Source organism: Pezoporus occidentalis, unplaced genomic scaffold, assembly GCF_034315485.1.
Source record: "Pezoporus occidentalis ecotype Australia unplaced genomic scaffold, CSIRO_AGI_Poc_V1 ctg15, whole genome shotgun sequence".
Taxonomy (NCBI): Eukaryota; Metazoa; Chordata; class Aves; order Psittaciformes; family Psittacidae; genus Pezoporus; species Pezoporus occidentalis.
In genome coordinates, this window is record NW_026913316.1 from 8,735,272 (window position 1) to 8,752,711 (window position 17,440).

Sequence of the window (17,440 nt, forward strand, 5' to 3'; positions counted from 1 at the left end):
CAAAATGTAGGAACATTTCAAATTAAAAAAAAACCTCAGAAAGTTAATTAAGTTATATCAGAAGCAAGAAGCAGATTTACAAAGAAACATGAACATCAGGAAACATGAGAACAAAATGTTACAAAGCACCCACTTTCATTAGCGTTTACTACTCATGGAAAGAATCAGTCATGGAAAGCAATGACAAAGCTTCAAAAGCTTTAAACTGATACTGCAGAATTTGTTTCTATTTTACCTCTTCACCTATGGAATAATTTATCAGTGAAAAAAGGTGAAGTTTTTCACCAATTCAATAATCTACTTTTGCCTTTAACTTTACTTCAACTTTACTTCTGCATATTAAAAGCCACTATGCATTAGGTTCATTTGGGGAAAAACGTAGATCTCATAGCCAAGTACCTCCACTTTGAAAGTCCAATGCAACAAAAGCTAGAGCTCTATTGTTAGCCTGAGATTTTAGCAGAATATGAATAGAAATCTTTAATATTTTTCTAGAATTTCAGGCTCCTCAAATCAGATGATAAATACAGTAACTATGAAACAACATTATATGTCAAAAATATTTTTTTATTAATGTTTAAGACAATATCTGGGAGGCTCTACCTGACTGCTATCTTACCAATACTGGTGTAAAAATAAAATTCCAGTACACTATACCTAGAAAAAGCATATAATAATTACAAGATTCACTGAAGTCTACCAGAAAGCATGCATGCAAAATACTAGCACATTCTAATTAATAAAATGTCTAGTGCTTGCACTTGAGCAACTGCCTGTGCTGCTGAATTCCCTCACAAACCCTAATCAAAATAAAGCTACTGTCACCATATGAAAAGTCTTCTTTAAAAAAAAAATAAATATTAGTGAAGCAAATTATTTGCTCCTGACTGTTGTAAGAACATGCACAATGCCGTATCTATTAAGTTTTAAGATGAGTGATGGATGACAACAGAAACCTCTCTACTCTTTCCCCAGGAAGTCTCTCATATCTGAACTGTTCTGTCTGCTGGCTCCACGGCACTAATGCACCACTAGGGACTTAAGAACATCCTATTTCCATACTCCATATTTAAAGCAGGCCTGCACATATAGGCAGGCACAGCTTGACACACTGCCTATACAGAAAATTAAAAGGAATGCCCTACTTTCTTTCCTCTTGATCAGAACTTCTCTTCAGTTCAAATTTTTCTGCATTTCCAAGATAACCATAGGCTGATAAGTAGTGGGAAAGAACATTCTTTTGTTCATGCTTTTATTTAAGAAACATAACCAGCAAAACTCAAAGATTGGCATGAGCAGTACTCTCCCATTTCTCACAATGGATTATTTCCCAGACCATCTACACTAGCTTCCTGAGCTTCAAGGAAGACATGCTACTCTAAGAGGTCTTCTTGATTCTCAGTATCTTTTACTCAAAACCGGAGCTATTTCTTAATCAGGCATACCACTTTAGAAAGATCAAGTAGTACCACCAAATATGTGTGACACAGACCTTTGTCAATGCCTTGTTGTACTTAGCAAAAAGCCCCAATACCTTCTGATGCTGAGATTCAACCTCCAGTTAACTCAGTATACAAAGACCAAAACCAAAAGCAGACTCAGTTCAGGAAAAAAATAAAAAAAAATATATATAAAAAAAAATAAATATTCAATTGCAAAGGAAATAATCTTTCAATCTTGGTTTCTCTCACGCACAAGCACAAAATGTAAGCTGTAACAATTTACTCCATGGATTTCTACTTTGTGTTTGTATATTTTTTACTGCTTCTTTAACAGTGCCTACTGAAGCCAAAACATTTGGTAACCCAACTTCAATACACAGCTCATTCTAAAAAACTTCCTAAAAAAACCCTTCCTACAGCTTCCTAAAAAAACTGGCAAGGATGCTACTTTCTTTCCTCTCCTTTCCCCGTCCCTGCAAATATCACAACTGACAATATCCCATGGCATTGCTTCCCAAATTCTCACAAGGTAAGATTCATCCATGATCCTACAATGCACAGAATAAGCATATCCAATAGAACTTTGAAGATATGAAAGCATTAGTGTGATAAGCTTTGGATAAGTTCACCCATGCTAAAGCCAGGTGAACTGTAATTAGAATAGGCACAAGCAAGTAGAATCATGCAGACTATCAAATGTCTTCATAATGGCTAGAAGAGCTTGAGTTGCTTTAATACACACAGCATAGACTCAGAAGGCATATGACTGTCACCTAAAAAATGGGGAGGGGGTATATGGAGAAGCGAGTTGTGCCAACACTGTTCTTTTGTTTAGACAGGAACAACACGGATATAAACTGACCTTAAATACATTTAAGCTGAACAGTGGGAAGTTCTTTTGCCATTATGACAAAAGCCCTACCTTCTTTAAGGAGAAAAGACTTAGTGGTATTAGGAAGGATATGACACTGCTTAATTATGCAATACAATGATGCTAAACAACTAATGAAATACATACAATATTGCGTCTAGAAAGTCTTATTACTTACAAAATATTTTCATGAAAAGCTTTGTATAATGTAAACCTTTATCCCCACGTTAATACTTTCCACTACCTTTAGAAACCCCTTTTATCTTGTTCATAGCCGTATTCTGTAAGGCTTTTCCTTTTTCAAATTCTTCAATGAATGCTGTGAGATCGTTACTTATTTCCTACAGCCATTTTAACCCTTTTGTTGACCTTTTGACATCCATTTACCGATTAGATTTGGGCTTAAACTCTTCCTTTTCTTGTAGGAATTCAAAGCTATAATCTGCCGATGGATCTGCCAAGATACAGATGCTCTGACAAATGTACTTCCAGGGTTCAGCTCTTCAGTTATAGAAACTCTGAGGTAACAGCTTTTTCTAAAGCAGAGAATACTTCAACACACAGTTACAGAAAGCACATTCTTGCACACTGACATAGTTATTACAAACAAAATAATCTATCAGGTTAAGGCAAAGCTCACAATCCTAAATGGAGGAGTCTTCTTAAATTTTATGGAGCCTTCCAGCTCTGCAATTTACAGTGCAAATGTGGGTGCATTTTGAGTGGGGGAGAGGGGAGGGGAGGACACAAGCTTTATTCTGTGGTACCTCCCAAATACCTTATGCAACATATTTCTTCTTTTACAAAGGAAAGCCTTCCTTCTGTATCAACATGCCACTGTGTTCAACAACTATAATTCTACACAGTATAAACAAGTGTTTGATCTAGCTCAGGCCCTACTTACAGAATAAAATGGCTTGGTTTTTAGATTACATTTTCACAACAGAAGTAGGAACATCTCATCTTCCAGATTAAAGCTCATCAAACTTAACTTCAGTGTTTTCTGTAATCAGGTAAGATGTCTGAACCACAAGAAGTTTGCCTTGCTCAGATATGAAATCTCCGAAAACTAACTCAGCCTTTAAAAAGTGACTTCTGTCAAGCTTTGCATGTAGTCATTTAACAAATTTTAAACGTGTACTTTAAGAGTTAATAGTGACAGAAGAGACATGGTTTAAAACACACCATAAAACAGATACAGTTTCACATGAGAGACGTGTCCATTAGTGACAGACATTTATTTTTAGAATTAAAATATCTCAGCACAGACTGAACAGAGAATAAAAAAATAAAAAAATCAAGTTGCTTAATGAAGTAAGTGGAAATACCTTACTGTCAAGCTTTAACATGACTCTTCCAAGCCCTCTGATGGGCCGTGGAGCAAGGGCTTCCTGACGTTCCTTCACAAAATTTTCAACAAGTTGCCACCAACTTTTGCAATGGTTTGCCATGAAGTTCAAAACTCCAAAATGAACCACGAGCTTTTTAAGTGCCCAAACTGTAACCACAAGAAGGAAATTAAGTATTAAGAGATTTCAGAGGAGCACATCACAAGAACTATAAAAAGAAAAAAGGATTCTTGAGTTTTAGTTCCCATTAGGAACCACTTTCAAAATTTTCAAGTGGTTTTAGTACTACTCTCTTCATGCACTTTACAGCCGTGCTTGTCCATATGGAATCTGGATGACAGCAGAAGAAAGGTGCCTGCACACTACCTATTACACAGTTAATACATGTGAGCAAGGCCTGGGATAAGCAGGTATCATGCCAGGATTCCAGTTCAGTGGATTTGTATCTTCACACATACAACAACACCTCAGATGACTACACATAAAATACCACATTCAGAACTTAATGGTTTATTACACATATAATAAAATTTTCAGCCGCAATTCTTACATTCTAGGCCTTCTATACAGCTCAAGCTGTATCTTTCCTTTAAGAACTGACAGTAGATCGTGTGTCATTTCACAGTAGTGTTCATTTAAACCTTCAACTACTGAAATACAACTACTGATTAATTTTGCTTTTAAACATCAAAAATATCATTTTGAGATCAGCCTTTTATCTTGGCTTGAAGATGATCACACAAAGCTTCAGAAAAAATCCACACTGATCCTCAAAAAAAGACAGACAACACAAGAAATATTTACAACTTCTCCCCCAAAAGAAGAATTTTGTTACCAGAAAGAGATTTCTCCAACACTTCTAATAAATCCACTCGAAAATAGTTTCTCAACAACACTACAAATGTCTAGCCTTATATTTACAGAAATATACAGCTCATGTCTGCTTAGCTGTCATGAAATAAAGCCCAGAGAGATTTTCGCATAAGGCTCGCGATTCCAATTTTGCGGTGGCAGTGCGCTCGCTTGCTTACTGAGTGTATGTGCAAAACTTGTGAATCATCACAATCAGGAATGTAAAAGCAGAACAGCATGATACATATGAAACTTCCCTTGGAAGCTAACAGACCTTTAACAGTCATGAAATATTTGCCATATTCTTTTTTTATTCAATAAAATGTTACACCTCTCAAATTACCTACCTTCTCGTCACTGAGAAGAAAACAGTAATCTTCCAAAGATACTAGCATATTTAACATCAGAACACAGGAGTTAATTCACATAATAAACAAAGATTTGTATTACAGCTGATTTCACTGAAGTATTGATGCAAACATACCAGTCACAAAAAAATTACAAGATACATAAAGGATTACGAGATTACAGGATAACAGACTAGAAAGTCTCATAACCCAGTCCTGCCATTAATTGATACACAAATCTTTAAACAAAATTATGCCACATCCCCAAATAGTGAAAACTATGGTTCTAAAGGAAAACAAAGTGAAATTACTAGCCACAGAATCATTAATTCTCCAAATTTCTCCCCATATTTTCTTAAATCAGAATTTAGTAACAGTGCATTTATTAAAGTTCCCCACGAGCCCATTATCTGTAAGCCACTTGCGCAATATTTCACCTCCTTGTTCATAGAGAGCCCATGCAACAATTTGCGAACGCGCGGTTTACTTACCCTCTGGCACCACCATGTGGCAAATATGCGATTTATTCTTTTGAAGAAATACTATTATTATAATACTCTTTCTCCTAAAGATCATGTTGCAAACGTACAAAATAGAAGAAAATAATAACGTGTGCCAGCACCTAAGTTACAGCTTGAAGTTTTATATGATGAAATCCAACTCATGGTAAATACACAAACTGCTGCTCACCAAAACAGGGCAAGCTTGCACTTTACAAGGCAAACAACATTCCTTAAATGGCTTTCTAACCTTCTGCTATTGTTTAAAAGAATTTAAATAATATCTTCTAAAATAACTGAGTGTGCACTCGTTGCAAAGGTGACGTCAGGAGGCGCACCAATCAATCACACAGTCATAATTACGTCAGGTTAAAAAGAGGAAGAGTGAAAAAGCTAAAGGAGGACTGTTATTACAAGGTTGTGAGCAAAAGAGGAAGGCTGCATAAGACATTCCAAACATCTCCAGGAAGCAGAAAATTACCTGAAGACAAACACAGAATTAACAGTATGAGGCAACAGAACAAGCAAAGTAGTAAATGAAAGCTCTTAAAAAGAGACAGTACCAGGATTCCCAACCTCGCACCACTGAAGAAAATACTACAAATGTTCCACAACCTAGCTTATTGCTTAATTTTTGAATTCAAAAGTCATTGTTTCACCATTTCATTTTATGATATAATTATGGTATACTTTTTCCACGCTCTACATAAAGCAATTTTGAAAGAGCTTCTAATTCTACCAAAGTACAAATGCATTCAAGGAAAATTGTTAATGGTACCAAGATATTTCTAATAATCTAAACTCTACTTCATGTAAGTCCTGTCTACAGACATAAGGAATTCTGGTGAAACTAATACTTTTTTATTTAAGGTTTTAGAGAGTTATTTTATTTACATTCTAGAAGCATTATCCTTAATGTCTCAGAAGTGCTTAAAGTTACTAGTGTCCTTAAAGCTTGAACAGCTGCAAGGAAACTTGCTTTATAAGCTTTCCTATTTTCCACTACTAAGTATTTTTAACGCCACCGCTCTTTTAACAATCCATCTTATCATCATTTCATTCACCTTCTGACACTTAATGTGTTCCCTCTCCTAAATCTGTATTCATCATTATACTGCCTTTTAATACTATTTTTGTGATGATCTAGCTATATTCAGGTATATGCCAAGAAAAAGCACTTAATGGTCCAGTGTCACGGCTAAGGCAACAACTCATAAATATTCTCATAATCAATTTCTATACTGGCTTTATTGTTTGGGTAGCTATTTTAGACCTAATGAATGGCACAGCAGTATTCATCCATTTCAGTTACAGATGTGCACTTTCATCTATACTCGTCTGGCTCAAGATTAAAACCATTCACTGTTGTCTGCCTAACTGCAAAACTATTGCATCCATTTTTTTCTCCCACCCAAGTAGGTGTTTTCAAACAGTGGCAGGTCATAGAATCATAGAATCACTCCTTGACTTTTCTCTTCAATGAAGTTACATAAGCTCTACTTCTAGAAACACTAAAATCTATTTTCTAATCCGTTTATCATTTTATGATTTATTTATGAGCTACATCCAACCTGCCATCACCATTTCCCATGATGTTCAGACAGCAAAATCAGGCAGTTTCTTCTGTAGCAACTACACTGGAATGAAACAAAGCTCAAACCTCTCTCTCCTCTTGCCTGCATTCAGTCACTTATACGCCTAACCATCATACTACCCTTTAGCTGCTGCTATAGTGCGACAGCCGAACATGCAGTTGTTCCTTTCACCATGCCTCTTAAGAGTTAACAGCCCCTCAAACCTGTAAGCATGGCCCCACAGAAATTATTTCCATATGCACAACTAAACAATAATGTCTTTGTGTATTGGGTGTAAATCACAAGGTTTTGGTAGCAGGATGGCCACTGAGGTGGCCTCTATGGGGAAACACCAGGGGCTGTCTTGTGCCAGACACAACTAGTCCAGATGGCTCCACAATGGACCCACCACAGGCCAAAGCTGAGTCTATCAGGCACTGAAGTGGTGCCTCCGTGAAAATAATACATTTAAGAAAGGGCAGAAAACAGTACAGCAGAAAAAGAGGACAGAACACAGAAAGAAAAGTGAATAGAGAACAAAAAGGAACAGAAGGAATAAAAAGGCCAGGGGAGTAGAAATGCTCCATGGTGGATCAGGTACACCCCTCAGAGGAACTATGTCCTATGGAGGAGCCATGCTGGAGCAGGTACACCTCTCAAAGGGACTGCTGCTTAGGGATGAGGAGGCACCCAAGCTGGTACCTCCTCAAAGGAGGTGCAGTCATGAATAAGTCCACACCAGAAGACAGCAAAAGACTGGCTGGGTCTGCAGGTACTTGGCTGCTAGCTGGGGACAGCCCATGGTAAAATGGAAAATATCTACATTTAATGTTAAATACATTTAAAATGCTGAAAATTAGCATTTTAACTGAAGCTTAGAGAAAATTCAAGCAAATTAGGAAACTCATTTTGTTTACAGGAGTGGGAAAGGAGGAAATGCCTTCAGATTCTTATTAGCTCGTGTATTTCCAGAGTTCCCATCTTCTCTATTCATCCTCCGAAACAGTATTGGAAAAAGCGTCATTCAGTTTTAAAATAACCTCTTTAGATAGCTACCATAACTATTACCTTCTTGCTTGATATATAAAAGAACAGATATATGTAGATGTAGATGTGAAGCAAATAAGCTAATCAACCTCAGAGCTAGAATTAGAAACAAATTTATCTTGTGACTTGTCCACAGAGCCTAGCAACCCATTTTTAATGGAAATTAAAAGTTAGCATGAGCTGTACTTCACTACTAAATAACAGCCAAAATATTCTCCGTCCATAGGTGCAAAGCTGTGAAAGACATGACATCAAGCGCAAGAAAACCAAAGCAATCTAAGCCAAATTATTCTTACAATGTATGTCACTAAGTTATTCCAGGTAATTACAACAGTCCACACAAAGCAATTTTACAGAGTTGTCCTCCAGATGGTAGCAGACAGTGCACATCCATCTTCCTGCTTGAAGCTACAATTCATCTTAACAAAAAGTTGTGGAAAAGTTTTACATTAAAACTCATAAGCTTACAAGCCTTTCCTTCTACCTTATTTAACACAAAGCCTAAGGCTATCCAAAATCATCATTAAACATACATTTCTAATAACTGAATTATTACCTGCAAAAGGCACCGGCAACAGCTGCACAATCCAGAAGTTTAGCCAGATCTGGACAATGACAATGGCCCACACAAGTGTAACAAAGTAAATATCACTAGTTTTCTTTTTTCTAAGAAAAGATCCAATCTCAGCTCTTTGTCTGCTCCCAGAAGAGGATGAAGAGGAGGAGACAGATGATGAAGCTTGTGGAAGCTGATCACCTTCTGTCGTTCCTAAAACGAACAAATGCAAACAAAGAAGTGGAAATGATCACATTAATGCTCACCACAGGACAGAACATGCTCCCTAGTGGCAAATCAACCTCTTTCTTTTTTTATTTCTTTTTTGGTTGGGCTTTGGAGTTTCTTCTGGCAATTTATTTAAAAGGTAGGGACAACCTGGGCACTGATCTCAATTTTGAAAAGCTAGTATTGGGCTGTGTAAGTTCTCCCATATCATTCAACACCATATCAAGCAATGCTGGGAGGAGAAGAAAAGATGCTACAGCCTCTAAGAGGCCTCCTGTCACTGCAAGTAAATTACAAGCCAAATATTTTATCAAAGATACATAAAACCCTGAAAAAAACACTACTAAATGAAATCTAAAGTCTTGAAGGAAATCCTTGATTTCTCTTTACTACAAATACTCAAAAAGAAATCTTAGATTTTCTCAAAGTTCATTTAAACAAAACATACAGCATACATTGACAAATTTCTTATTTTGCTTTTCAGTTTTCTGAACACTCGCATTACAAACATAACACACTGTGATTATATTTTAGTAACAACAGAAAGCATAAATTAGTGGGTAATAAATCTCATTCTGTTATTCATAAGTTAGTAAAAATGAAATCCAATTCAAGAATGTGAACTGATGCATCAAAGTCATTTTGAAATAAATAGTCATTTCAGGCAAAAAAATTATGTCCAAATTGAAGTTCTTGTATGAAAACATACAGTTTATTTAATTGTTTAGCTGGTAAATCCATCTAGTATGGGTGACACCAAATCCATTTTCAGTTGCTTTATTCAGAATCTCTTCCTAAGAACACTAGTGTTAATGTTACTGAGGCCCCATGCTGGTGGCAAAATGCACACACTTCCCACACACCATTACTTGAGAAAAATTTGCAGCCATGGTGGAAGAACGCACATGCAAGAAAATCTGAAAAGTTTTCAGGCTGATGAAAGAATATGCTGAAGAATAAAAGGCAATTTGTCATGTTGGTACATACTACAGCAATAAAAACAACTCTTTTTCTGGTCTTGTGTCACATCAACACCAACCACCTTCCTCCCACAAAGGAAAACTGCTGTAAAAACTGTATTACAACATACTACATGCACATCAGTCATGTTCCACACTTGTGATTTTAGCTACCATGTTTCGCTAAAGCCATTCCTACCCTAAAGCAAGACAGCTAGAATGTACAGAAAGACAAGACAGATTTGTCATACGTGTACAATCGTGGTAAGTGACAAAGTCTGCAGCTTCAGACACTGGATGAACACTCTTCTTTTGTTGTTGAAGTCTGCACTGGTGCTCTACAAGTAAGTGGAACTATTTTTAGAGATTATAAACTCTTCCCCCACCACACTAGTACAATAATGCAGAACTATCGATTCACCCAATTGATAGACACTGGGATGACACAGAAACATCAGCTTGTTGCTGGTAAGGTATCTGGTGGAACTTCAGAATACCCCCAAAGGAATTAGAGCATGCATCCTGAAAGAAGATCTCTGCAAGCAGCTAAACACAACAGAAGCTTCAGGTGGAATGCTTCTTGGCAAATCAGTTCATGTCTCAAAGGGATGAAGAGCCAGCCCTATCATACAAACTAAATTTTGAAGAAAAAGATATGAGTTATTTTTTCATAAGGGGAGAGAAAGTTACCTGTAAACAGAAGTGTTCCTAAAGGATGAAGTGGTTTTGTCATAATAGAGGTTCTATCATTCCCCTGTACTGCTCAGTCTTTTTTAAAACAAACTAGAAGAGTACTAATAGAAACAAATGGATCCAGCTTACAGTGTGCTAAGGAATACAAATTTGAAAGCAGTATATAGTGACTCCAGGTTCTGTAAAACCCCAGGTAGTGTGCTTTACGATATTTTTGGCGATGAAATCTAAAAAAAACTCTCTTCCAAATAATGAAAGTATGACAGTCTTTCCCAAATGGCTAACACAATAATTGATAAAGAATTCTAGCAAAATCAATATGTACAGTACTTATTCAAACATCATAACAACAACAAAAAAAAAAGATTATTTTCCAGGCCATCTTAAGACACTTTTTTTTCTTTATATAGTATGTTCTCTATCAAGTAAAATTCTTGCTGGCATAGCATTCGGAATTATTCTCCTCCTCTTTTTTAATTAAAAGGAGATGGAACAACAGCATAAACAGGGAGGCAAGTGTCTGCATCCCTGTGGAGAAGGTATAAGAATAAAATCTTCAGAGCTAGATGAAACAGTGATTTTATCATTATTAATTAAAAAGTCCTTCAGAACACCAGGATGAAAGTACACCTTTCACAAATAACCACATCTTTCTCTAATTTCAAGATTAAAAGTGGATTTTTTAGAGAAAGAAAAAAAACAGCCAAAAATCACCGCAAAGGAAAACCAAGTGCTGTAGCTTCTTAACCTGGCAGGTAAAAATCTTTTCTATATAAGAATAATGTTTCATTACCATTCACGCCATTCCAAACCAAAGATGACCAAAAGGATACTCCACACGTATCACAGAATAGAATGCTAATTCCTAATAGGTTGTTGGAAAATCATTTGAACTACTGGTTGGAGTAAGCAGGAAACTCCATATTTGTTCTTTTCCCGCTGTGAAAGAAAACGACAGAATTTGCAAGACAAAAAAGCCATCCATTTGACAGTCTCAAGAAAATAAGTCAAAACCACTTTCACTACAAAAGACACCTTTGTAAAACCACTGCAGTTTTCTTCTGGCCAATAAAAGTTAGAACATGAAAACTGGACAAAATAAAATGAAGGAAAAAAAAATAACTGACAAGTTAAAAAGACAAGAAAAAAGGGGGCAACAAACAAGAACACAACCACTAACAGCACATTTGTGGAAGAGTGCTGCTTGACTGAATGCTCAAAAATCCAGCTAAAATAATAATCTCATTTCCAAAATTAGAGACAGTGATGTAAGAGAACTGTCACCATGATGCTCCGTTCTCACATTTCAGGACATACATCCATAGGGTTTTATATTTGCTTTGATGATAGTCAAAATTTTTATATTGATATGTTAAAATGTAGAAGATAAGAAAAGAATAAGTTGCCTAAAGCTGTCTTTTTTATATTTAAAAATTAATTTTTGTAAGTTCACATTCCCTCAAGTTTAATGACCTGGTTTGTCTACTTGCGGCAAACAGATGAAATCTTTCAATTTCCAGAGATCTCCATAATAGTTTATTTCTCTAGTGTAGAATTCCATCAAAGGCCTACCCAGAAAAATGATGGTAGCATACAAATCCAGTGATGGCCACCAAAACAATTTTTTTATAACTCTTTCCAGCCATCTCTTACAGACTTCTAGTTGTGTTACTGCAAGTGAAAGTATTGTGATTCAAGCTACAGTGTCAAGTAAACTCACTACAGGAAAAGACTTTGAGCATGCCATAGCTGAACAAAGAGGAGCTTTGTCACTGTGATGTACACAAAAATCATTCCAGTCTGTCTGTACCCAGTCCAGAAGCCAAGTTATATCTTTTAACTACCAACAAATAAAAAAAAAAAAGACTAGGAAAAATAAAGACACTAACAAAAAAAAAAAGATACTCTCATTCTAACAAGAAAAAAAAACAACAAAACAAAAAACGAACCAATGACCAGCAAATCTCAAACCAAAACAATGAAACATAAAAAATCCTTCTAATCAAGCCTTCTAAATGTACAGACAGCCATGTAAACTATCATCTGCAAGACAGCTTTTCTATTATTGTCATCTCAACATTTTAAAAACAGATAAACCTGTTTCACAAGGTAAGTATACGTGTGCTGTTTTGGACAGGATGAAGAGGATAGGGACTAGTTTGAAATTTGTTCTTAATTCTCTCCAATTTCATGCCTTTAGAGCAAATTCAAATGTTTCTTACAGAGTATTCAGTCACCTGAGGGTTTTGAGGAATGTTCACTACCAGACATGTCTTCTGTCATTGAAATAGCCATGGCAATTGTTGAAGCAGCAATGGAAATCATCTGACCAGGAAGCTCTGCCCCTGTAAAATACACACATGTACGCAAAAAAAGAAAAACTTAAGTCTCAAAATGAATCCACTGAAACTGTCAAGCAACAGAATTATATGCATAAACACTGTCAGTTTTTAACATATATGATACACAGTCAATATAATCAAACAGGAAAGAGTGTTACTCACTATTACAATATACCAGGAGCCAAAACCAACAAAACCCATTGTTTACTTAGCATTTTCCTTGATAATAGACTACTACTAGCCAAGTCACTCACAGTTGCTGGCAGTCTGATTAATCTAAAAATCTCTGTACCAGATCATCACTTTTACTAAACAAGATTATGATGATTTTCAAGAAAACTAAAACAGCAAGACAGGAAGCTTCCCAAAATAATCACACAAGTAGTACTCAAAAGGAACACCTGACATTTGTTTTTATGTAAAACTGACTCACAACAGGCAGAATATGTTTTTCTCAAAGTCTAAACACAAATCATAATATTAAAAACGTGGTATTTTAAAAACAAATGACTGGATACAAGAAACTTGCAGGATACAGTTGTCTCAGTTTCTCTCATACTCAATCTTATGGAAGCTACTAAACCCATATTGCTCATTTCTGATTTCAAATTCCCTGGGCTTGCTTGATGCTTGAAACTACATACAGGATTCTGTAAACTTAAGCTATTGGGCTTGACAATGAGAGTCCTTACTTTGTTATGGAAAAGAAACATCCGTCCATTGCAACAAATTTCTGCAGAGTCAAAAGCTTCATTTCAGCATGAGAAATGCACTACAACTCTTACCATCAATTCTTGCAATCAGTATGATATTGAACTTATGGTCCAGAATTTTTTACTTGACTTTACAAAACTTTTGCCTCCAACAATAAAAGAAACAGTGTCTCATTTCTTACCAGAGGACTCCTTTCCATTCTGTTGCTCATACAACATGCCTACAGTCATCAGAAAAACAATAACCAGAAACACAGGAATTCTCCAGGAACCTGCCACAGAAGCTGAAAGACACAGGGTTGGGTTTTGTTTAGGTTTTTGGTTGGCTTTTTTAAAGAAAAATTATGCTGTTAATAAACTCTACATTTAGCAAAACCAAGAGAGGCACCATATCAATCACATCAAGAACAATCTGGACAGAAACTGTCATAAAGCAAGCTAGTTTTTTTACATTCACAGAAAGGAAGACTAGAAAACACAGGTGAACAAGTTTCTCAATTAATACACCAAGATGTTACCATTCCTAACTTCAGTGACTTTAAACCATGCTGATCTAGAGAACAATTTTAAAATCCACAATCAAAATTACATGAAAATAAAAGCATTTAAACACGGCGGGGGGGTGGAACTAGATGATCTTAAGATTCATCATGATTCTATGAGTCTACGTCAGATATCAGAGGCAAATCAAATTCCCACCTCCAACAATCTACATTTATGTTAAATCTCCACATACTAGCATCAAGCAGTGACTTCTTGAGTTTTGGCTTTCCAGCTAGTACTTCCAGCAAATACACGACTGCCAAAATGTAAGCAAATGCAAAACCAGTATGTGCAGCTTAAAACCTCATGTTGCCACATGGTCAGAACAACCCTTGAAACCTGCTGCTAAAGCAAAGTTAATCATGAAGTATACTGTGAAACCTTTTATCATGATGTTCTTCTATTATTTGCATCATACTTCCATCATAAAATGATATGATAATATAATCTGACAATTCCGTATTAAATACGTAATATTACTAACTATAGCCTTCTATTTGTATTAGCAGATCATATAGATTACTGGCAAATTTATTTGACTGTTGATATCACACTGTATGCTTGTTAACTACTGATAGAAACTTTTTTTTCTTCTGTTACTACTAATAAATATATTTTACAGCTTCAGTCTCAATTAATGGAAGGCTCTCAAAAAATAATAATACTAAAAATCACCACAAGGGAAAGTCTAAATCCACCCACATGTGACCCTAGCCCTTCTTTACTGCTGGTAAGTACAAGGTCTATGAGCCAAATAAGGGAAAGCCATCGGAAGTACAAAATGGGCAGGAGCAGTGGAAGACACATGCTGCTGTCTTCATGCTTTCCCATTCCCTGCTCCAACACTCCCTGCTGCACACATGCAGCCAGAATTACTGAGCAGAGAAAACAGCCTGCAGATCCCAGCTGCAGAAAACAGCTCAGCTAAGAGCCCATTATGAAGAGCAAGGAAGTAGCTTTGTCTGCAAGATAAAAGAATCCCAGTGGACATATTAGGGTAATAACTTCTTGTTACTCACCTAAGTGAAAGAGCAGCATAATCCAGACAGGGACAGAGACTGCTTTTAAGTAACGTTCAGTGCTTATATTCCACTTGAATGAAACCATCAGCAGGTAACCAACCACCAAGGTCCATATCTTTAAGAGAACGATACACACAGGTATGGATACATGCATGAGTACAACAGAACTATATTTTGGTCTGTGTGTATATGCATGCACCCCAAGCCGTCGTATCAAGAAAACTGAGGTTGGGTTCTAATTCTTTAAGAAGCCCACATTTCACAACTGTCAATTCTGAAACAGGAGGTTTTGCTCCATGTAAGAGAAACATTAAGTCTGCCCAAAGTCTAAGGACAGGCTATATATACCTCCGGTATGGTTCTCATGTGAAACAGGACTGTACACGCTTTGCTGGACACAAACCCTAAAGGAAGATGTTTCTGCACCTGAGACCAAGCAAGTACTCTGGAACTGTTACCCAAAGGTGAGAACCTAAACAAAATAGAGCCACCAGTGGGGCCACAGGGAGACAGTGCCAGCAAGGCAGCACTTACTCAGCACAGAGCAGCTTGTCAGCTCCTGTGTTCCAGCCCAAAGAGACAAAAAGGGCAGTGGGGGGGTAAATGAAAGATAGCCATTAGGATGCACAACAAAAATTGATGTTCCTTAGCAGTGTTGGACCACAAAACAGTCATGCCTTTAAATATCTTGTGACATACAATTTTATCAAATATTTATCTAAAACCATTACAGAGACAGAAAAATGTCTGTGACAACATACAAAGAGGAAGATGTGGTCATTTTGGTTCTGCGGCTTCTAACTGCTTTCTACAATCCTGCTCCTCAGATAAACCATAACACAGAATTCTAATTAAGAATACCGAGATGAAGAATTTGAGCTCGAAAATGCTGAAAAAAGAGCAGAAACCAGAAGAGGCAACAGGAGGTTAAAAGCTGCTACTCAGTAGAAGATGTGAAATAAAAGAGGTATGAAGACCTGTTAACTGTGCTGCATCTTTAAAATAAAAATATTAATAAATCAATAAATATATTCCTGGCCCAAATTCAACAAACATTCCCTATCCATAAGCAGTTACAGGCACCTTCAAATTTACACTTACAAACCCATAAATCCCAATGAACTTTAAACATAACTTCTATCACAAACATTTACTGAATCAGATGTCACTGTAACAAGAAAGAGTACACCGGCAGAGACACAGAATGAGGCACTGGACAGGACACACCAAAAGGGCTTTCACCTCTTTACTCTGCGCTGTATGACCCAGGCTGAAGAAGCAACAGTCCCTGTGAAAAGCAGGTTTTGTGTCTATTCCCATGTACCTATTTGGTGTAGAAAAAATCTTAACTGTACTGAATTCAGCAGAGAAGCACTGATGGGCCCCGTCAGCTTCAGAGGGAATGCTCATACACACAAGGCAATTTAAAAAATGCCTAAGAAATGGTAACAAATGCCTAGATACCCTTTTCATACTAATCTTTCTTATCAAAGCTGATCAGTCCAATTTTTCACTGCTATTTACCTCCAGTTTTGCATCAACAGAGCTTGCTTATGGCCATATGTGGACTCAAGACAAATCTCTAACACAGCCCTTAGATATTAAGACCCTTAGATATTAAACCCCCTCGATATTAAGTCATCAACGGATAAGCAAAACATAGATAAGCAAAACATTATCTGAAAGGCACGTCAGCACTTCTTGAACAGCATAGGTTTGTAACTAATTCGCTCACAAGGCATATTACAACACAACTGTAACTGCAAGAGATAACTCAGTATGAAGATGCCATCCTACTTGCCACACAGCATCTTCTTTATGATAAATGTCCCAGCATCAAGCCAATTTCACTCTTTTGCTTTTGAATTTAATGGTAAATTACAAACTCAATAAATTAAACTTTCTGATTCAAAATATGCCAAAAGTAGGAGGCTAACAGGGCATAAACGTATGTTTGCCAGCCAACAAAGCAAAACTTGTTGCACTGCTTTCAACCGTGCATGTAACCAAATTAATAGCTAGCATTTCAGGGTTTAGGTATTCAATATTTTTTTTTGTGTTGTAAGTTACAACAACTCATCAATTCCCATTTCTAAAAGCTTAGCAAATTACCCAAATAAAAGTATTTATTTCTGCTGAATGGAGAAAAATAACTAATTTTAAAATAAACAAGCCAATCACACTTACAGACATGCACAAATCCCATACAGCGCAATTTTAGGATGGTTTAATCCTGTACTTTCCTCCTTCTTCCTTGCCTTACTTATCTTGTCTGAACAGACAGCAAAGAGCTCATTTCTCACATCTCCCCTGCATTTTGTAGTAAGCCTCACAAATTGAAAATGTTGGTTTCCCTTTAGACATATAATTTAAAACTGCCCTTAATAAATAGCTGTTAAGAG

General features: G+C 36.5%; 1 protein-coding gene across 4 annotated transcripts in view; it reads right to left on the reverse strand.

Annotated features, from left to right (window-relative positions):
• Positions 1-17,440, reverse strand: part of TMEM245 (transmembrane protein 245) — a 75,491-nt gene that overhangs the window by 50,180 nt on the left and 7,871 nt on the right. For all 4 annotated transcript variants that reach the window (XM_062610964.1, XM_062610965.1, XM_062610962.1 and 1 more), the window contains exons 2-6: positions 15,036-15,153; positions 13,656-13,757; positions 12,656-12,763; positions 8,539-8,751; positions 3,642-3,811 (exon numbers count right to left, since the gene is read on the reverse strand). In XM_062610964.1, the coding sequence (XP_062466948.1) occupies positions 3,642-3,811; positions 8,539-8,751; positions 12,656-12,763; positions 13,656-13,757; positions 15,036-15,153 (711 nt within the window). The remainder of the gene's footprint in view (positions 1-3,641; positions 3,812-8,538; positions 8,752-12,655; positions 12,764-13,655; positions 13,758-15,035; positions 15,154-17,440) is intronic.